Source organism: Monodelphis domestica, chromosome 5 (assembly GCF_027887165.1).
Source record: "Monodelphis domestica isolate mMonDom1 chromosome 5, mMonDom1.pri, whole genome shotgun sequence".
NCBI lineage: Eukaryota > Metazoa > Chordata > Mammalia > Didelphimorphia > Didelphidae > Monodelphis > Monodelphis domestica.
In genome coordinates this window covers 152,094,264-152,117,764 of record NC_077231.1, presented here as the reverse complement: position 1 = coordinate 152,117,764, position 23,501 = coordinate 152,094,264, and the positions used below count along the sequence as shown (strand labels likewise).

The 23,501-nt window shown below is 35.4% G+C and overlaps 1 protein-coding gene across 2 annotated transcripts in view; it reads right to left on the bottom strand.

Moving 5' to 3' along the window:
* The window catches only part of ELAPOR2 (endosome-lysosome associated apoptosis and autophagy regulator family member 2), a 209,993-nt gene that overhangs the window by 3,643 nt on the left and 182,849 nt on the right, over positions 1–23,501 (bottom strand). For both annotated transcript variants that reach the window (XM_001369205.5, XM_056799462.1), the window contains 3 exons: positions 11,248–11,374; positions 6,293–6,471; positions 5,071–5,236 (listed from right to left, as the gene is read on the bottom strand). In XM_001369205.5, coding sequence (XP_001369242.2) covers positions 5,071–5,236; positions 6,293–6,471; positions 11,248–11,374 — 472 coding nt within the window. The remainder of the gene's footprint in view (positions 1–5,070; positions 5,237–6,292; positions 6,472–11,247; positions 11,375–23,501) is intronic.

The window sequence follows — 23,501 nt, the reverse complement described above, 5'->3', positions numbered from 1 at the left end:
GTCAACTAATTGACTACAAAGCACTAGAATCATATCCTTATTGGAATTTATTAAAAAATATGTTTAAAACATATTCTAGGCTTTTTTCTCCCTTTAACCCAGGGGATAACTAAAAAAGAGTATTATCTATCTTAGATGGGGTGAGGTTGGTCTTTATTACCTTTCTAGTCTTGCTCTTGGCTTCTGTACTTCTAAACCATGCTGTATCATACTGGAACTTCCCTCAGATCCTGGTACCTGCTTACCTTGAAAAATGTAACTAGCCTTCTCAACATGGACCTTCCCACTTTAAGGCCTGCCCCCCCCCCTTCTTCCATTGGTGAGTTCCTCCTGGAAGCTTTATTTTTTGGAGAGACCCAAGCCAGTCCCCATTTCCCCCTCTTGGCACTGTTCCTGGTTTCTGAACTAGAAACCTTGCTCTTTCCTCCTGAAACTTCCCTCAGTTCTGAAATCTCCTCTCTTTGGAATGTCAAACCTTTCCTACAACTTTCACAACATTTAACTTCTCCCTGGATGATCAGCTTTAATTTAATTAAAAAATAAAAACAAAGCATCATTAAAGAAGAAACTGAGGTAAGCTTTTTTCCAGGGTCACACAGCTACTAAGTGTCCAAAGTCAGATTTGAATTCAAGAAGATGAATCTTTCTGATTGCAGACTGGGCTAGTTGTGCACTGCACCACTTAGCTGCTTATTATGAACCATTATACTTTTCAACAATTTGGTGGAGGTTGACAGGAGGTTTCCCCTCTTCTCCCTCCTAATCTCCCTTCTAACACCAAGTGGTGTGGTTCTTTTCCATCTGGTCAGTTAAGATGCTGGTAAACTTTGCAGTATTCAGACTAGGATGGTACTTCAATAGCTCTATAATCTCACAAATATGAATCTTCTCTCTATTGGTCTGGATTACAACCCAGCCACATTTTCTAAACATTGTAATTCTTAACCATGTTCTTATACACTTAGGAGTCACCAAAAGAGCTAGACACATTTCATAGGTATTATTAGATGGTGAGTGGATAGCATGTTGGCTCAGAGTCAGAAGGCTTTCAGTTCAAATCTTACCTCAGAAACAAATTCTATGCCCCTGGGCAAATGACAATGTCTCTGTTTAAGTTTCTTCCTCTCTAAAGGAAGGATAATAATACTACCTATATACTTTTCAGAGTTGTTATGCAGATAAAATGAGATAATATTTGTAAAGTTCTTTGCAAACCAAAAAAGTGCTAAATAAATACTAGTTATTATTAATTATTATTACCTGTTATCCTTTCTTCTGGGTCATATGGCTATGGCCCTTTGTAGACATACATTTCCTCAATGATAGCCCTTACCTAATTTCTTATGTATAGGTTATTGGAAGTACACTGCAGTGATCAAAGCATACTATTTTTCACATTTGTTTATGTATGGTTTTATTTTGGTTTGTGTACAAGAGAATGACCAGAAGAAAAGAAAATTTGAATTTGAAGAATTACTTCAGAAGATGAGCGGATGGAACCCCACAAGATGGGGGGGGGCGTAGGGGGGGTGGGAATGGAATTCCTTGTACACAGTTTTTTGGTTTTACATGAGTATTCTCTTGCAATAATGACTAATATGGATGTATATTTTGCATGACAATACATGTGTAAACCAGATCAAATTTCTTACCATCTCTGAAAGTAGGGATAGGGGAAGGGAGGGTGACAATTTATAACTTAATCATTTTGCAAATGTATGTTGAAAATTTTTATTACATGTAATTGGGAAAATAAAATATCTTTGAAAAAAGAAAAAAGGAAATACAGTGAAACCCATTATGCTATCCATTGCCCTTGGGATCACCCAAAATTTTACTTCCTTGGAGATTATGAAGTTTTAAAATATAAAACCATGTAACATTGCCCAGAGAACATTTGTGTTGATAAGATGGTTTTTTGATCCAAGTTGTTACATGAGTCTATTAAAAGTGCTGAATGGTTTTTCAAATAAAATTTACCTTGAGGTATTTCTTCTATTAAACCTTGGACAAAACTCATGATTAATCTACAGCAACTATGCCAGATTTGTGTATTAACTAAATCCAATGACCAGAAAACTGAATGTCCCAATCTGGACAACAGGCATTTTCCAGTTTTGAAATATTTAACTTATGGATTCCTAGGTTAATCTCATCGAACAATCATAGACTTTATTGAAGAGACCCTGTAATATTCATGGACTTGATACAGTCATCAGCTTAAGCAACACAAATACCTTTCATGAGCATTCATTTTTCCCCTACTTTAAATCTCATCTGATGTTAATACCCAAATAGTCTTTAAATAAAGTTATATTTGTGGTTGTATTTCTCAAGGAAACTTCCATGACCTTAACCTATACATGAGAAACTCCTTATTGGAAGACAACATTTAATGTTTTATTACAGATTACCAATTCTTTTATTTTTTAAATCAATGAACAAAAAATACATGATATTGTATTATCTGCAGATTTTAGGCAGTTATATGACTTTAAAGATGTGCTTTTATATGATTGTAATGGAATATTATTGTGCCATACAAAATAACAAACAAGATAACCACAAAAAACAACTTGGAAAGATATATATAGTGATACAAAATGAAGTGAGTAGAACCAGGAGAATGTTGTACACAGTACAATAATAATGTATGATGATCATGTGAATGACTTAACTATAAACAATAAGGCAAAGATCTAGGACAATTTCAAGAGACTCATGATCAAAAAAAGGATATCCACCAACTTAGAAGGAATAGGTGATATCCAAATGCAAATTTAAACATATCAATCTTTATTTCCTCTATGAATTATTCTCTAGTATAAACAATGTACCTTCTTTTACAACACGATGAACATGGAAATATGTATTATATGATAATATAGGTACAACCTATATCATATTACCTGCCTTCTTAGTGAGGAATTAAGGGTGGGAGGTAGAGCAAGAACATGGATTGCATAATATCAGAAAATGAATATTAAGAGATTATATTGACATGTAATCTGGGAAAAATAAAATTTATGAAGTAATTTTTTTAAATGTGGTTTACCAGAGAATGGTGTGCAAAAACTTGGCTGACATTATCACAGTGTTAATGGAACTGTGAATTAGTCCAATCATTTTGGAAAACTATTGTAATTACACTAGTAAAGTCACCAAACCATTTGTGCTTTTTGACCAAGCCTTACCACAAAAATATTTATAATATCACCTTTTGTGGTAGCCCCAAAATAAAAACAAAGTGAGTTCTCATCTATTGAGGGATGGCTAAACAAATCTGATATTTGACATATAAATGTAATGGAATGCTACCATACTTTAAGAAACAATATGGAGAATCCAGAGAAACTTTGGAAAACCTGTACAGATTAACTCAGAGAGAAGAGAGGAAAAACTCAGAGAGCAAGTTACAGGATGGTTCCATGTTAGGATCTAAAGGAAGACAACACTGAAAAGCTTCAAACCTCTAATCAATGTAATAATGAATATTGACTCCAAAGGGCTAATTAAAAAAACCATTTCTCTTCTCAGGATAGTTAATGAACTATGAATGAAGAACAAGACATATACTGTTAGAAACAGTCAATGCATTGTTTTTTTCACTTAATTTTAAACTACTTTGTATTAAGAAATCTTTGGGGGTGGCGTAAGGAAATGACAATTTTAAACTACTTTGTATTAAGAAATCTTTGGGGGTGGCGTAAGGAAATATACGTATTGATAAAAAAAATTTTAATCTACCTGTTCCCTTCTTATATTTTCATCAATAAATACATCTATCATCTTTATAAAGATTTTTTAAAGTAGGCATATGTGTCAAAAGTTATTGATGTTCCAAAAATCACTGGAGAATATTAATATTTTCTTTCATCTTTCAATTCTTTCCAATTCCCCTTCCTAGAGTACTTTGTAGGGGCACCCCTCAGTGCTTTCAAAATTTTATTGACTTTGGCATGGATTTTCTCAATGCATATTTGGTCATCCTAATGGAATCATTTTAAAGGCTATTTATTTCTCCATCATACCTTCAGTTGATCATTATCACTAATGATAGCCTGCTATAGAAACACTGACAGGTTTCTTTCATTTTACATCTAATCATTGCTCTTCTGCCAGTTTTATCTCTGAATGGTATCGAGATGATATGGCCAGATTGAGTCTTGGGCCAAATTTTCTGTTGATTGGTTCTGTTTTTCACTGCTTTTTGCTATTTTCTAAAGCAACACTACTCATTATCCTCCACTATAGTATTTTAGAAATGAGATGGGGTGGGAGAAGTGTGAGAGGGTGTTAAAATGAAGTGCAATAACCAGGAGGATTACAAGCAAAACAAGCATCCTGAAAAATTGCCCTTGTTTCTCTCTTCCTATCAAGGAGGATGAAATGTTTGCTGGTTAAGGAATTGTCGGGATTCTTTTGATCCCCTTCTCCTGGTGACTGCTTTATAACAACTAAACTTTTGCAAGTAGTGATTTTTTTCACTTCCCACTTTACGCACTAATGATCCAATTGAAATAACAAAGTTGAAACTGTATAAGTATTTAAAATATTTGATTCTCACCAAAAGCCTATTTTCTAATTGGATGCTGATTTTTATTTTTGCTTGACCTACTTGATTTGACTGCATAGAGATAGCTAATTAAGATATGATTCCCAAATCAGTACCATTTTCTGTCCATTAAGATCTAATCAATTTAATTTTTAAAAAACACTGGTTAGTGTATATCCTATGCGGTGCCTTCTAATTCTCTTCTGGAAAACAAGTACTCATGCTGTACTAATGTGAGGCTTTGACAGTGTCTGCCATTCTTTGGCCTTTTTAGTTTCGTTAATATGAAAGTAACTTTTTCAACATATTTTTCACATGAACCTGATTCTCTTTAATTATTCATCCATTCTAAATGGCTTTAATTTGCTTATGTGGCACAACCTTGTTTTTAAAAAGAGGAGCAAAGTATGCAATGGAAATAGATCTGAACTTGGCAGCAATTTGTCTTATGTCAAATGTGGGGGTCACAGGTTTGTGAGTATGTAGTAATGCTAAAGTAAAGGTCTATTTCTCACCTTTGTTGCCAAGGATTTGAGTTTCCCCAACAGTGTCTGTTTATTGGAATATACAACTTCTTCTTCATTATCTTCCCCTTCCATGATAGCACAGCTATCTGCAGCTGGGAGCTCACACTCTTTTGCATTAGCTGTCATTACCAATTTGGAGTATTTGTATTCTAGTCTAAAGAATAAAGAAAAGAAAAACAACAATTGGGGTTTTAAATACTAATCAAGAGTCCCTTATTTTAGGGAACCATTTCCCAACTTAACTGCTCTAATCAGAAAATTCTTTCACCAACTCAAATGTTCATCTTTCACACAGAGAACTATCATAGTCTTTTTTTTTTTTTACCAGTGGCTAAATGTACAAACTTTAAGACTTCGATTGATGAATTAAAAAAAAATCAGCAGTACTAGTTACCCTCTGTTGATTGATTTTCCAATTATACATTTGCAAAGCAGAGGCACAACACTGAGCCTGGAATATATTTCTTGGATTTGTGCATGGGACAGGGAGAAGAGAGAGAGCTCATTGAGATTCCCATGACTTAATCAACAAGAATGAGAAAACAAGAGAAAGGAAAAGAGGACAGAATTTGTTGGTCTATCTGTATCACTATACATGATACTTCCCATTTCCACCAACATATTAGTCGTTGAGTAAAGTAGCTTAACATTACTATAAGACAGAATGTTGAGGGTAAAAATTTAGCCAAGCAACAAGCATTTATCAAGTGACCAGTCTGTATCAATTACTGCTCTTTGGCTACAAAGACATAAATGAAATAGTCCCTGCTCTCAAACTTACATTCTACTACAGGAAATAAATTAAATTTATGCTATTACTTGGTGAACATCACTATTCTAGCTGCTAGGAGGATGAGATGATGGAAGAGATAAGCTGACAGTGTGGTCTAAAGTGAAGAGAACTGGACCAGTTCTCAAAAAAACCTGGAAGTACTCATTAGCTGACTTGTGTGATCTTGAAAAATTAGATTAATCCCTCCTGACTTTAGTATCATCATCTTAAAGTAAAAAAGAGAAACTGTATAAATTCTAAGGCCCTTGGAGCACTCAAGATCTTTGATCTCATCCTATGATTTATAGGCACTTTTTGTCTGCTGTATACAAGACTTTCTTTGCATTTTTTTTAAACTTAGATTTCTGGATGCTATAGTTTTCATAAGCTAAACAGAGCCCATAGTCTGTCATTCTACAAAAAATTATATGTACTCACTTTTGATTCTTTTTCCAGAAGTAGCAGGTCAAAGCCACAAGTAAAACTGCTGTAAAAGCTCCAACTCCTGCTCCCACTTTTAACCAAAAGTCAACTGTTTCACATGTGGTCAGTCTTTTCTCCGGCAAGAAAACTCCTTTAATGCATTGCTTTGGCTCATTCCATACATATAATGTTTCCTAGAAAAAAATATTGAAGGTAATATCACTGATTCTATTAAGTTAGACAATTTCAAAACATTTCTAAAGCTCCCCTGAGCATAGTATTGTACTAGAATGCAAAATTGAAAAAAAGCACAATAATTCTCTTTAAGGATTTTAAAATCTAGTACATGACATGAGGAACTATATTTTAATGCAGTCATTGTATGAAGCTAAGAATAACTTAGTAATTGGCTATTCAGAATCACAGTGGACATGTGGACAGCCTAGTCAGAGTAACTAATCAGAGATTAGGGCTCATGGAGCCTACAAGCTTCCCCCCACAAGGATTCCATGCATTGAGCATACAAATGTGTAGAGACTTTCCCCAAATAGTCATCTGCCTAGTGACAGACCACCCAGGTTGCAAAGAGCTACTACAGAAAAATTCTTGAGTTCACACCAAGAAAAATAATGAACAAGAAATATTCTAGTAACTATATAAATAACTAACATATTCTTCCCCAGAATTATACAAAAAAAAAAAATCAGCCAGAAGTCCCTGAGTGAAAAGAAAACATTAGCATACCCACCAACAAAATGCTGATAGCCTAAAATACTTGTAACTATCTAGAGACAGCAAGTTTGGAAGACTCTAAAATGGGGGCAGCTAGGTGGTTCAATGGATTGAGAACCAGGCCCAGAGACAGAAGATCCTGGGTTCAAATCTGACCTCAGACACTTCCTAGTTATGTGACCCTGGGCAAATCACTTAACCCCCATTGCCTAGCCCTTACCACTCTTCTGGCTTAGAACCAATACACAGTATTGATTCTAAGACAGAAGGCAAGGGTTTTTTTTTTTATTTAAAAAGAAAAAAAAAAGAAAACTCCAAAATGACTTTTTAAAAATCTAGAATGACAACCATAGAAGGCTGGAGCATGGAGGAATTAAAAGCACATAAGAGGTGAGAGAGGCAATTCTTAGAAGGTGGAGATCACTTGGACACTACATTTCAAGAAATCATAAAATTAAAACTCCCCAAATCTATTAGAATCAAAAGACAAAGTAAAGATAGAAAGAATTCATTGACCATCTCCTAAAAGGGAAACCTAAAGTTTCATAACTGTCAAAGAAGTAGTCCAAGTTCCATAGAACTATAATCAAGGTCAAGTAAAATTTAGTAACTTTTACCAGAAACTAGAGGAGATCATGGAATACGATATTCCAAAAGGTAAAGCCGTCTATAGACTTGCAACTAAGGATATATTGACCTCTGAAACCTAATATAATATATTTGGCTTGTGAGGGGGAGACGGAGCATTGAATAGGAATAGATCTTTAATGGAATAAAAAAACTTCCAAGCGTTCCTGATAAAAAAAAATACTAGAATAGAGTAGAAACTATGAAATACAAATGCAAAAGTGAAGAGAACCCTAGAAAAGTAAATTTGTCTGAACTTTATAAAGGATTTGCATGGTGATCTAGTGCTAAAATTTTAATCTGAGAATAGGAGGAGGTATAGGAAAAAACACCCCTCCAGTACTGTAATGTTTCATGCTTACTTCAGCAGCACATGTATGAGAACTGTAATGTCTCTAAAGAAAATTAAATAGGAATATTAGAAGTCCTAGGGGTATAGGGCATATTGGTTCTGTCTTAAGTTTTTTAATAGGTTAAAGAGAGTGAATTACAAAATGGGGAAATTATACTTGGTTAGAAAAGAGAAAGAAGGTTATAAAACTTGTTATTTCTCATAACAAATTGAGAAGAGTACAGAGGAAGAGGTAGTAGAGAGGGTATCAGATAAGCCTCACTCATCTGAAATTGACAAAGGAGCATTGAAGTTTAATGTAGAAATACAGCAAATATAATAAGAAGAGATGGAGGAAGCGTTAAGAACATGGATAATATCCAGGAAGGAATCTAGTACTAATAAATCATGAGCAAAACTAACATCTTGATCATTTTGATCTCCAAGGGTGGCCTGAAAGGGGCGGGGGAGAAAAGAAACTACAATCTAAGGAGGAACAATTAAACAAACTGCTATATGGATATAATGGAATATTTTTATACCAGAAGAAACAATGGAAGGTGATTTTAGGGTCCTGTGAAGCCTAAATTGATGCAGAATGAAGTCAATAAAATCAGTAAAATTTATACAGGGATAGCAGCACACTAAAGAAAAATGACTTTGAAAATTTTAAGGAAGCAAAGCAATGGCCAACTATATCTCTAAAGAACCTATAATGCAGCATTTTACTATATGCTGATAGAGAAGTGATGAGTACAAGTTATAGAGACATACATTTATGGGCACAGATTAGTTTCATTTGACTATCCTTTTTTCCCCACAGGGATGCTTTTTCCCCCTAACCTTTCTCTCAACTGAGGAGTGGCAATAGTGAGGTAAAAAAAAAAAAGAGAGGGCCATTGTACAATTTTTTTTTATGCACAGAAGAAAAGGAAGTTCAGGAGGAAGCAAGGACAAGCAAGACAGTTGTTAAAGTTTGAAACATTTACTTTTTTAAAAATCAAGCAATGTGAAACATGGATTCTTTGTATCCTTTGGTGCATATGGAAGTACTCTCTTTTGGGGTGTTTAAAATCATTTTGAAATTAACTTTTAAAAGAGGAAAAAATGACAAAGGACTTTGATGTCTAATGGGATCTTTAAAAACCTGTTATTTACACCAAAAAAAAAAAACCTACAACTGACTCCAAATAAAGAGTTTACGTGGGGCAAATGTTATCTCAGGAATGGTAATGAGTTTTTCCTAATCTATCCCACATTCCCTTACTCAATCTGCCTTATGATCAGCTAACCACATTGATAAATGACTAATTGGAGCCAGAGTCAAATAATCTATGGCAATGATACACAGAAAATAACTGGTCTACCTGTGGCTAGAACTTTAAAGCACAGTACTAATAAAGATTAAATTATGGGTGCTTTGATACATTTAAGTATCAATGATATGGGTACTCTCTATTCCAGCATCTTAGATCCTAAATCAGCTATGCCTTCTCAACTAGTATGCTTCTTGTCCATCCTCCTGTAAATCCTCTCATCAGTGAAGCTTACTTTGGAAATGATGGTAGATGGAAGTAGATGTAGATGGAAAAAAATGAAGTAAGAACCTCTCACAAAGAGATTGAGAGCTGAAAGAAACCTTAGAAGTTATCTAGTCCAAACCTTTTATTTTACTCAGGAATCTAAGAGAAGTTCAATGACTTATCCATGTTTACATGGAAAGGAAATAACAGAACTAACAATAGCTCCCATTTTTTCAGTATCAACAACTTGTTTAGGTAGGTTGTCTCAATTGCCCAAAGTATCTTCTTATTTTTATTCTTTCTTCTAATTCAGTATTTTCTTTTCTCTGAGAAGTTCTATTGTCTGGCTATACAAAGATAAGGGATTCTGGAATTCCTCCCACATCACTAACCAGTCAGTTCCTTGTCCAATAAGATATTATCAATGTCACCATGTCTGATGACTCCTGAATTTCATCTTGAAGAAAATATTCATGATCCAAAAGCATGATTCTGTGTAGTCTATATGCCTTTGGCCTATCTTATTTCCTACCACTGAACCATATTTCCCAACATATTTTTGACATCCTCTCCTATGCACACCTTTTACATTAAAGTCACTAGATATTAAAGTATATGTCATTTATTTCAGGGGTCTTAAGTTCCTTGTAGAATTTCTCCACTTCCTCATTCTCTATAACAGCTGTTTCCACATCTGTTAGCTCCAAATAATCTCATGTTGATCTTTTTGTGAATACTTAACATCAACACTGCAATATGCAATGACCAATTTACCCATGAGATTATGCCTCTGAAATACATAATAAAGCCAGTGCCATCTTTAATTTGCCTCTCCAAGGAGAACCTGTGAGCCACATCTTCTTTCAGTCATAACTGTCTTTTGTCTCCTTTTGTTTCATTTATAGTAAGAAGGTTAAAACTGGTTTGATGCAGATCTTCTTGTAGTAGAGCCATTGGCTGGGCCCTGAACAAGGTTCTTTCTTTCTGAAAACCAATTCCCCCTCTGCCACTATCACTTGGTACAAATTGTCTCAAGACAATTTATTGTGTTCTTTTCCTATGAGTTTTGTTCTCTCAATCTTTAAAAGCAAAACAACCCCTCAAATTAAAGGGTTATCAAAATGCATTAACTTCAACTATTTACCCTCAGGTCCAACTTGCAAGTCGACAAAACTGGTCAAAACCATAGAAATAACAATTCACTATAGGCAAGTAATTGAAAAAAAAACCCACAGTGTGTATTCATTCTTCTTCTGGGAAAAGAAGAGTTAATATAAGCATGTATATGAACATGTTCTTCTTTTTTCTTTTCACAGGTCTCTTTTAAAAGCACCAGCCTATACTACCTTCAAAGGAACCTTAAATATTAGGCATAATAATTGGGGCCCTCATCTTTACTTACTTGATCATACAACTGCATCATGCAAGTTGCATTTCATTTTAATGACAACTTGTCTAATCAATGGCAATAGAACAATAGAGCCATTGTTCCACTTGTCAGAATTCATTTTCCTTCTCCTATTGCAAACCTCTGCTACCTCAGCATATCAGACACTCTAAAGCTAAAGTAACACATTGAACTTCAAACATATATTAATGTGATGTTGGGTTATGAATAAGGTTGAACCTAATAGGTAAACCAGGAAGCTAAATCTCCAAAAAAAATTACTGTCTCTGATACTTAGATTGAAACTACAATACAGAAGCCCATTAGCAGACCTCCTTGATTACTCCAGTTTCATTGCTATATCCCATACCTGAAATCCTCTCTTACAGGCTCCCTCGATCTCATGGTAGTCATGCTCTGTACACAAAGGACAAGCTTCAGCACTCTCCCAAAGGAAATAGAATGTGCAGCCATCACAGGTGCCTGCTGGACATGTGCTGAAGAAGAGAAACAGTTTCTGTAGGATATTGTATGAACACACTTGCAATTAATCTACAAGAATTTATTAAGCATCTATTGTGTGTCAGGCACCATGCTAGGCACCAAAGGCACAGAGACAAAAAATAAAAATTCCCAATGTCAAGAAGCTTATATTCTATCATTAGTTCATCCCTAGAGTCTTTAGTAACCTTGATAATGACCTCAGACATATCCTCACCACCCCAATTTTACAGGTGAAGAACCTTGAGCATTGATAGTTCTGTCTCAGTCCAAGGATCACACAAAGATTCAGTATCAGAAGTGTAAGAACATTTCTAATGCTCTTTTACTTATTTGTTATAATTATTAGGGGGAAATGTTACTCTGCTTCTATAATTAGATACAAAAAAAAATTTTTAAGAAATTAAAAAGCTTATTGAAACAATTTGGAAAGTACCACTCACATACAAACTCAGATTATCTAGCCCAAATCCTTTATTTTGCTCAGAAGAAAATGGAAGTCAGGAAAAGATGAATGACTTGGCCAAGATCACATGAAAAGGAAGTAAAAGAGCCAAGATCCCAAAAATGCAATGCCTTTTTTCTGATCCACGCCTATAGAAACCTGTTTTAAACAAAAATCCTTTGAAATTAAGGAATCATTTTTTCAGTGCTTATATGTCAAATTTCCATCCTCTTTAAGTCTTCATGTAAATATAGCCCAAGAAAAAGTTTTGGAAGAGGGAAGTTGATGAGTTCAATTTGGAGATATGTGGAGCTTAGGATCCTAGTGAAAATGTCCATTATGTAATTCAATATAACATATATTTATCATAATTAATCAAGTTACAAGGCCAGGATCATACACACACACACACACACACACACACACACACACACACACACAGCCCAGAAATAATCAATGGAGTCACGAGGATGAATAAGATTGCCAGGAGAGAGTATGTAGAGAGAAAAGATAAGAGATTTGACTATAATTAAGAGGAAGATGATGAAAATGAATCAGCAAAGCAAAAAATTGAGAAGAAACATTGACAGAGAAGAGAAGAGGCAAATGAGAGTGTAACAAAATCCAACGTAGAAAAGAATATCTAAAGGATCAACAGTATTATATGATGCAGAGAAATCAAGAAATGCAAGTACAGAAAAGATTCCATTGAACTGGTGAAACAGAAGCCTTTGGTAACCATGGAGAAAGGCATTTGAATAAAATGGTGAGAACAGAAGTAAACTTCCTCCTCAAGCGTGTGAAATGAGAGCATGGTAAGGAAATGGAAACTGGTGAGTGTATTTATAGATGTTTTGACATAAAAGGAAGGAAAGAAAGGGGAAAGTTACTTAAGTTTTATCTTTTTGTTCTCCTGCTTTTCAGATTGTTCCTTTGAGTCTCTTTTGCTGAAACATTATCTATATCATACTCTACTGGTGAGTCAATTCAAAGGCTTTGCTAGGTCTTCATCCCTTCTTTTATCTGTATATGTGAGAGTGTTTGATCCTGGCCAAGTCACTACACACATATTTTATATATAAACACGCAAAATTATCTTGCATTTATACTCTGTGTATATGTGTATAGATGTATGTATATGTGTTTAAATATGTCTCCCCGTACTAGATTATAAGCTTATTGAGCACAGGGATTGTTTTACTTCTGTCTTAGTATCACCAATACATAGCTCAGTTTATGGCAAATCATATTTAATATGTTTGTTGATTAAGCTATTTATTGAATGATGAGAGCCTATCTAGGTCAAGGAAAGAGCTTTATTCTCCTTTAGGATGAGAAAAAAAATTAATATATTTCTAAGCAGAAGAAAGAGACTCATTAAAAAGGAAATAATGAGGGTAAGAGAATATGAAAGAGAAAGGGAAGAATGATCAATAGAACAAAATCTCAGAGGAGATAGAAGATAGTGGAGAAAGGGCACTAGAGACATGGTTAGCTTTTGCAAAGAATTCCCTGGGGCTAAAGGAAAGGAGGAAAGAGGGTTAGGCAAAAACATAGAAAGGGTATGAGATACAGAAGAGTAGAAACAAGTGAACCCATTCCTGGTTGCCTTAATTTTCTCAGTGAAGTAAGAGACAACAACACTCACATAGAAAGGACTCTATAGTCGAATTGGAGGCATAAGGTAATAGCTTTTCTTGTTTTGAACAGTTGCTATGAGGAGTATAATAGGAAGCTTATCAAAGGATTAGCAAATTCTCCAGTAGTAATAATGATCCAGTGAGATTAGATATCAGGAATGTGGAAAAGACTCAAGTATGCAGTTTTGAGACTTCTTCCCCCCCAAAAATGTCAGAATAATTTGATACTAGAAGAAAATACATGATTAAAAATGAGCAGGGTAGGAATAAAAGGTCACCAAGGGAGCCCAGGATTCAATGATGGAAGAGACCATGTTATTGAAGTGACTGATTTCAGAAATAGGAAGGTCAGGATTTTGAAAAGAAGGAAATGAAAGTATGAAAGAGTGATGAACTGTGAAAGCAGAGAAAGATTAGAAAGACCAAAGGTCATGATATGAGGAAGTGAAGGGAAGAAGGGGGAGAGCTAAAGATATTATTTTTATGGAATTATGATGGGAATTATGATCAGAAAAAGAAAGGACTTCAAAATCTTGGTGGTGCAAGGGAACATAAGGCACTAAAAAAGTAAATTTCATGAATCAAAAGTAAATTTTATAATGATTGGTTTTCATTTCTCAGCTCTTGGAAGATAAAGACTGCTCAAAGTAAAATAATTTTTACTTTGAATTTGGGTAACCAATTGACAACATGCCTTGAGATAATAGTTCACATTTATATGAAGTGATTTTTCACCTTAAAAAGCACCTCATTTCATCCTTCCCATCTTTCTGTCTTTGTACTGGCAGTCCCCTAGCCCTGAAATCACTTCTTCTCACCTCCTAGAATTCCTTGTGTGTTTCAAAACTCAGCTCAGGATACATGAAATATTTTGTCCTCTCAGCTGCTAATGTCCCCCCTCTACTGGCAGGCTATAACTACAGAGTCTTCCCCACTAAACTATAAGCTTCCCAGGGCTGGACACAGTAGGTCCTGGGTTCAAATGTGACCTCAGATAGTTCTGAGTTGTGTGACCCTGGGCAAGTCATTTACTCTCCATTGTCTAACCCTTACTGCTCTTCTGCCATCAAACCAACACACAGTACAGATTCTAAAACAGAAGGCAAGTGTTTAAAATATTTTTAAAAGAATGTAAGTTTCTAAAGAATAAATGTTGTTTGTGTGTAATTAGAATTTTGCTCCCCAAATTCTGCTCTCTTTCCCAGCTTCCCATGTTCCTTTTCACATTACATGCTAATGTAGGGAGGATATATTGTGAGTATAGCTCCACCCTCTTTCTCTCTTTTCTTGGGAAAACAGTTTGAGGAGGTTGGATGAGTGCCAGACAGGAGAGTTTTATTCACATGTTATTTTCTTAGGCTTTCATACTTTTGTTCTTTTATTTCTTCTACTTCAAGTGATTATAAGATTATTAAATATTATAAAATAAAATACTTGGAGTTATTGGATATTAATTTTAATCTTACATTTGGCTGTTGTCTTTCATCCCCAAGGTCTAACATACTATCTTGTGGATTGTAGCTGCTTAACAGATGTATGTTGATTAATTGAGCTTTCCAATCTATTTTTAAAATGGATAAACACAATCCCTTGCCTGACTTCATTCTCCTTTGCTTGCATTTGTCTTCTCATCAATGAATCAATCAATATTTATTCAACATCTCCTATTTGCTTGACATTGTGCTAAGCCTAGGCATTATATTAATAATCATTTGATTCTCATGACACTAATACTTAAATGATTTCATCAATATGGAAGGTAAGATGGCATCTTTGCCATATCTAATTAGATGGACTGCACACATTGCAAAATGGCCTAAAATATTCATTATCTGCAGGTCAAGCTTAACTAGACTAGTCCTCAGAAGACATACACAACCCATCTGTATTTAAAACCTTTTGAACTTAGCAGCATTTACTGCAGTTTGTACCCCTTAGCATAACCTTCATTTCAAGGTAAAAAATCAGTCATAATTAAGTGTTAAAGAAAAATCAAAATGGTTGTCTATTATAGAAAAACCAGAGCATAAGTCCTGGGGTTTTTGTTCATTTTTTAAAGAAATCAGTGATGGAAAAAGTAGAATCTACATGATTAACATTACAAAGAGAATAGGTTAGGAGATTGGATTGTCAGTCCTGGACAGGTTTTTCATCTGCACTGTGCCTGTAGGCATGTCACAAACTCTGCCTCAGTTTTGTCATCTATTAATTGGAGAATTATATCTACACTACTGTACTAGACTATCATAAGGATAAAATAGAACAACAGATACAAAAATTCAAAAGCATGAAACAAAAAAAATCAATCCATTCTTCCCCCAAAAAATGTCATAACTGTAACAATCCAAAGAAAAAAATTTCCAAGTGTTTTTGATGTAATTTTTGAGGCTACAATTAAATGTCAAAATACCACAATGATTTAATATATTTCCTTGGTAAAATTCACTTTTAATGAGACTCCAGAACTAAAAGTAGTTTCACTTCTATCAGCTATTTCATTCCTCTAACAAAATATAGCATCCTCAATGGAGATATATACAAGATGGGTAGGCACTCCTGAATTGAGATCTGTGTTTCTGGAGAGAGGACCCACATCAATGAGTTCACAGATCCATTACCATACCGGCATAATCAATAGAGTGTTTTATGTCAGAAATAAAGAAGTCTTTTCCCAGGGACATAATTTTGAAACTACAATCCAAACAAGGAAGAACTTCCTTGTGGATGGAGATAGGAAACACAAAAGAGTAGGAAGCTAGAACAATGTAGACAATTTACAAAACAGTAAGAAAAAAAGACCAAAAAAAGAGTAAAATGGAAAATGGATTTATGCCTAGATTATATAATTTCTGACTATTTTCCCTCTATTTATACTTCTGATAAATAATAGGGGAAATGCAATTCCTAGTCCAATTTCTTTTATACTATTCAAGAGAGTCTTCTAACCCAGGGTATAAATACCACCAGGGCTATAAGAAGCTTGCTAAGGGAGTTTAGGGACTATTTGGAAAATAACTTTATTTTTAAATATTCCAAAGCAGCATGTTGAGGAGAAAATTTATGTGTTAGTAAAATAATTAAGGGCTTCATGTAGAAAAGGAAAATATTGTTTTATGATGCAGCTAAAAATTTTGAAAGAGACATTTTGAAGAAATACTTCCTATTGGTTCAAAACCTAATGAATGAAGTTTGGATATGAAATTCTTTTTAAATTGAGATACAAAAAATAATGAATAATAATCCAATGAAAAATTAGATAAGTGATCTTTGAGATAATTACAAACTCTAATTTGACTTCGCATTGATGAAGTTATAAAATTTTTGTTCAATCCTTAATGAAGCATATCCCATTCTTAGCACACATATGCTCACAAGGCTTTAATTCTGTTTGTAATTTTTCCTCTCTGTGAACCAGGACTCTCAATCTAGCTCTTAACTAAATCCAAACCCAGAAACTAATTGAAAACTAAATATGATGCTCTGGTATCTCTTTCAGAAACTGAAACAAAAATAAATCTGCCAGTTGACTCCCCCCAAAAAAAGAAATGATGGGTTTGATTAATCTTTGACTGTTTATTAACAAACATTTTGCAACCTTGTAATATTTTAAACATTTCTGTGTGTGAAATAAAGTTTTCTTCATGAAAAATCAATCTTTTTATTACTCAAGAAATAGTATGTATAGTGATAGCATTGGCTACAAAGCCAGGAAGGTTACGGTTGAAATTCCATCTGTGATATATATTGTATATGGGACTCTGGAAATGTTATTTAACTTTTCAGTGCTTTGCTTTTGTTTAATTTTTAAATTTGTTGTGTTCCAGTCATTTCAGTCATATCTAACTCTTCATGATGCCATTTGGAATTTTCTGGGCAAAAATGCTGGAATGATTTTCCATTTCCTTCTCTGACTCATTTTATGATGAAGAAACTGAGGTAAGCATATTTAAGTGACTTGATCAGAGTCACACAGCTAGTAAATGTCTGAAGTCATATTTGAACTTGGGTCCTTCTCTCTCCAGGTCCAACTCTCTATCCACTTGAGCCACCTAGCTGCTCCAGGGCTTTGAGCAACTCCTTAAAATTCCAAGTTGCTTAGTAGGTATTGATCTGTGTGGGTAAAGGGAATTTTCTCATCCTGGAGTTCCTTATACATAGGTCCAGTTCCTATCCCTATTTTATTTTTGTAGATAGAGAGATAGATAGATAGATAGATAGATAGATAGATAGATAGATAGATAGATAGATAGGTGAATTGAATGGATAATATACTCAAGAATTGATACCCTTTGATGCTGGACAGGGATAAAGGAAGCTTTATTAAATATAGGGCTTTAGAAATGTTGGAAATTTCTGCTCTAAAGCAAGTACAGCCAAAGGAAACATCCTTTTCTATCCATGTTGTACTATTGAAGAAAAAAAAAGACTAAGCCTCAATTAAAGGGATATACTCTATTTTAAATACTTAGTAGTTTATATGACCTCAGACAAGTCGCTTAACCCTTCACAGCCTTAATGTTCTCATCTATAAAATGGGAAAAATTAATATTTCTACTATCCTCCTTGTGATTGTTGTAGATCGAATGTTTTAGAAATTCTAATTTCCATATAATTATATTTCCATATAATTAAAACTATTGTTTTTCCAGTAGCAATGTATGGCTATAAGAGTCAGACAATAAGGAAAGCTAAATTCTGCAGAATCAACACTTTCATATCATGGTGATGGAGAAGACTTTTTAGAGTCTCTCAGAAAGCAAGGAGAACAAATTAGTTGATACTTTAAAAAAATCAATACTATTCTTTAAAAGGTCAAGTATTGAAGATGAAGCTAAAATTCTTTGGTCTCATAATGAGAAGACAGGATGCATTGGAAAAGACCCCAATGTTGGCAAAGATTGAAGGCAAAAGGAGAAAGGGATGGCAGAGGTTGAGGTGGATATATAGTATCATGGAAACAACAAACATGAATTTGGACAAACTTTATGAGACAGTGAAAGAGAGAAGAATTGTGCTTAACCATCTGCTATTACTTATTTTATGTCTTTCTAAAAGTCTGCCACAAGGATTCCAGTAATGTCTTGCACAAATATGTGCTATGACAATTGTCTGCAGCTTTTCCTCCAAGGCAGGTGTCATAGGCAAAGATTTTCCAAGATTCTCAGATTCCCAATGGGAAGCTAGGCTGACTAGCAAGGATTTGTTGTTGTTGTTTAGTCACATCAGACTCTTCATGACCCCTTAGACCATAGCACACCAGGCTCTTCTGTCCTCCATTATCTCAAAATCTGTCCAAGTTCATGGTTGTTGTTTCCATGGCCCCATCTATCCACCTCATCTCATGCCATTCTGTTTTCTTTTGCCTTCAATCTTTCCCAGCATCAGGAAGTATAGACATGTTCTATTCAGTTCAAGGGATTTATTATCTGCACATGCTTCTCCTATCTAGTATGAACATATGGATGGGGTGTTACAAGGGAATCACTTTAAAAGACTGATATATATATTAATTTAAGGTCGCCAAGGAATCAGCTATGTAATTCCTAAATGAAAAACTCAAGTCAGCCGTCAGCCTTTTTTGGAGTTTTATTACAATAGGAGTAAGAAAGGAATTAGAGATATATATAGAGAGAGAAGGGAATAGGGCTTAAATACTCCTTCTGTTTAGGCTGGGCCAAAAGGCCCAAGCCCTTAGATAGCTGGGGCAAAGAAAAAAAGATCAGTCCCTATTACTCACGTGTCCAAAATGGAGAAACAGTCTCAGAGGCCCCCACCTTCAGCTTCCTTCAGAGCAAGCTTCCTCAGAGCCCAGGAACCACACCGACCAAAAACTCAACCCTCTCCTCGAGTCTCCAGACCCTCCTATCTTTAAGGACACCATCCAAGTTGCCTCCCCTCAGTCCTCACATGTACCAATCACTCTTCATCAATTTCCCTGTCAATGGAGGCTCTCGCTTAACCCAGGACCGCCCAGAGGTTTCTGGCTTTTGCACATGTCTGTTGAAGGTCATATTTTTCAAATGATTAAATCTTTACTCCTTTACTACAGCCCTTTCTAAATCCTGTTAACTTGAGTATGGTAGAGATTTAGAAATAATTAAATTTTGATCTAGGCTGCAGCCCTTACTCAATCCTATTAGGACTGAATAGGGTGGAGTATCTCCATTGTATCAATTCTAAAATCAATCAAGACTCAAAGAAATTCCTGTTCTATGCTTAAGCATAGGCCAAAGTCCTTTCCATTGTTCAGCAAAGGGTTTCTGTCCTAAAGTAATCTTAAGAAGGGAAGAGAAGGAACCTCCCATGCCAATGGGGTTCCCATTCCAATAGACTATCAGTAAGAAATTTTCCAAGTATGAAATATCCCAATGGTGAAATTTCCAACATTTATAAGTCTAAGGAATTTTGAGGTTTACAGGGGCCATGTGTGCACATATAACTCTACTATTAATTTCTATTCTCTTATTTAGGAATTTCATTGTCAGAACTAACCCGCTCCCATCATGTTGAAACCTTATTTAAGGAAATGAGTGCTTGCTCCTACAAAAAGAAAGGCTAGAGATGTGGTTAAGTTATGGTGATAGCCCAACCCTGCTTATAGGTAACTCTAGACCTTTAAATAGTAGATTTTCCTCAAGGGTTTTTAACCCTTTTTGAGTCAGAGAAAGCCTTTGGAAGTCTGCAGAAACCTTTAAACCTCTTCTCAGAATAATGCATAAGGTAAAATGCCTATTAGACTTAATTAAAGATAAAATTTTAAGTTCACAGATTTCAAGATAAGAACCCAAGAATAGGCAGGTATATAAGAGACTCCTAGGAATCTTCAAAGTTCAAAGCTAGTAGAAATAAAAATGCACAATACAAGATTCAAATCATTTCTTCATGTTCTAGCTATTACCTGGCCCTCTCCACCCACTACTCTTTTGCTATGTTCTAAAAAACCTCAGTCTTCCTAACCCAATGGAGTACTTTCTGACAAAAGTCAGGTAATAATCATTCTTGGGAGCCACAGCCTTCCTGGTGCCCCCAGTTGCCAAAAGGCTGAAACCTGGTACTACTTCAAAGGGCACAGACTCATCCTCAATCCCAATTTGGCTCTTCCTACTCTGTGCTTCCCACTTGTGCAATTCACATTTCCCAAAGGAGAATCTGGTGATGATGTTAGGAAAAGGAGGGAGGGAAATGCATTTATATAGCACCTACTATGAGCCAGGCACTATGTCAAGTGTTTTACAAATATCTCATCCCACAACAAAAGATTATTTCATTGTTCCCACCTCTATGTGGTTTATTCAATCATCATCCCCATTTTATGGTTGAGGAAACTAAGGCAAAAAGAGGTTAAGTGTGACCCAGGGTCACAGATAATAAGTATCTGAAGACTACTAGAGGCCCAGTGTTGTATCCTTTGTGCCTATCTGCACTGGTATTGTAGGCAATATGTGAGACACATTATGCTGTTATGGAAGGGAAGCTTTTCTCGAATTCCTTCTACTTTCTCCACCAGAAAGAGTGTAAACCTTTGGACCAGAACTTCCAGAACTTTAGGAGTAGCTAGGTGGCCCATTGGATAGAGACAGTTACTAAATGTATGATTCTGGCCAAGTCAGTTAATGCCATTTGCCTCAGTTTCCTCATCTGTAAAATGAGCTGGAGAAGAAAATGGCCAACTGTTCTAGTATATTTGCCAAAAAAAAAAAAAAGCCAAATGGGGTCACAAAGAGTTAGACATGACTAAAATGACTCAACAACAACAACTCACCACCAGAAAGAGTGTGAACCTATGACCAAGAACTTCCAGAAACCATCCTATCTATCTCCACCCTTCTAAGCACACAAGCTCAAGGCTTTGGCAACTAGAAGATAAAGAGGACCTGGAGTCATATGGCCTCAAACACAAGCTTGGTGGCCTTAGGCAACTCATTTAACCACTCTGTGCCTCTATTTTTCCATCTATAAAATAGGGATAGCATCATCTCCTTTCCAGAGTTGTTGAGGATAAAATAGCGCAATATATGCAAGGTACTTTGCCCCCGTTAAAATGCTATATAAATGCTAGTGGTTACTTTGAATTACTATTACTATTATCATCATCATCATTATTCTCTGAGGCTGAGCTATCCTGATCAGGCAGGTGAATGAGAGAAAAATTACCTAAGCCACGTTATCTAGCGAGCCCCCAGTCGATGCTTCATATTAAATACATTCACCGAGACTAGGCTTAAGATATGTGTACCCACCCATCTCTCTTCTCTTCTTTCTACTTTTTCTCTTGCTGCAACCAATATCCATGCCAGGATTACCACTAACACTAAAGTATGGGACAATCTACCACCCACGGCTACATGTACAATCCCTGTGATTACATAGACAAAAACTCTGTTTCCAGCTTGGGTTGCCTTCCTCTATTAAAATATAAGCTCCAGATAGCAGGAACTAACTTAGATCTCTGGGGCCAAGCACAGTACCCAGAAGATAGCAGAAATTTAATAAATGCTTGTCAATGCATTGGTTGACTTTGGTTTTGTGTCTGTTACACTTTCATTCATAGTTTACAACTGAAATGAAATTTGTTCAGTTTATAATTGATAGGGTGGTGCAATTCAGTTCTGGAGTCAGGAAGACTTTTCTTCCTGAGTTTAAGTCTGGTTTCAGACACTAAGTGTGACTCTTAACAAATCACTTAACCCTGTTTATCTGTTTCCTCAACTATCAATTGATTCAGAGAAGGAAATGACAAACCATTCTCACATCTTTGCTAAGAAAAACTCAAATGGGGTCACAAAGAGTCAGACAGGGCTGAAAACAACATGACCACAGCAATATCTTTGCAAACCTTAAAATCAAATATAAATTAAAGTAATATATATAGAGAGATATATTGGATATATAGTTATATATATATGTAGTATATATAAATACATAAAGTAAATGCTGGTTACTGCTCTAATTGTAGGATTTTTCTAATTCAGTTTTTCCTAATGAATCTGCAAGTCTTCATGTTCTAAAATAGTCTTATTAATGTCTTAATTTGTTTAATATTTAAATAACACAGTTAAATGATAAAACGTGCCAATAAAAATAATAGAACGATAAACCTAGTTTCCTTTTTTAATGTGTTATAAATTATTTTAAGTAACCGGTATGATTCTATAGTTCATTTCTTTGTTTTTCACATTATAAACCCTGGAAAGTTCCCCCCAATTCTAAGTGCCTACTGCCACCTACGAATAGAGTCCAACAGCTTGCCAACAGATTTGACAGTATTCTGGTGACTGAGCTCCCTCTTGTGGTCTCATCATAGGTAGCCTGAAGGAAGAGCCTACCAGAAATGACCCCAATTTTCCTTTTGATATTTAGGCCTCTCCTCCCCAAGAAGAAGACTCTTATAGTCTAGAACAGAAGGGCAGATGGGGTAATGACTGCAGGGCCTGGAAGCTATTAGAGGACAAAGGATAAATCTCTCTCTCTCTCTCTTGTCACATGCAAAATAATTGTCTATTTGTGAACATCATCCTTTTGGGAACAAAAAAAATAGCCCCTTCCATTTGAGAAATCAGAATCTGTTTCAAAGAACACTAGGATATAGGTAAGGATGGGGAAAGCTCCAAGTTATAATACTTTAACAATATCCGTGAACTATTCATTTATGCCAAATTGTCCAACTCTGTTACTCCCCATACAGGACATCCTGCTTGTGTGCCTTTATGGAAGCCATCTTTCATATCTAGAATGCTTTCCCTCCCCACCTCTGCCCTTTGGAACCCTGCTCCCATCAAGGCTTGGCTCCATCTCCCTCTTCAAGCAACCTTTCCTGATTCTTTCCATTGCTGTGCCATCTTCCCATCACAAACAAAAGAACTTTGTATTTTTAGATTATAACATATCTGTGAACATGGTGCATACCCCAACCCAATTTGGGAGGAAACAAGCATTTTTTGGAACCTATTAATACTTGAGGCACTGAGCTAAATGTTTTACAGATATTTGGTTGATCTGATCCTCCCTCACAACAACTCTGGGATGTAGGTGCTGCTA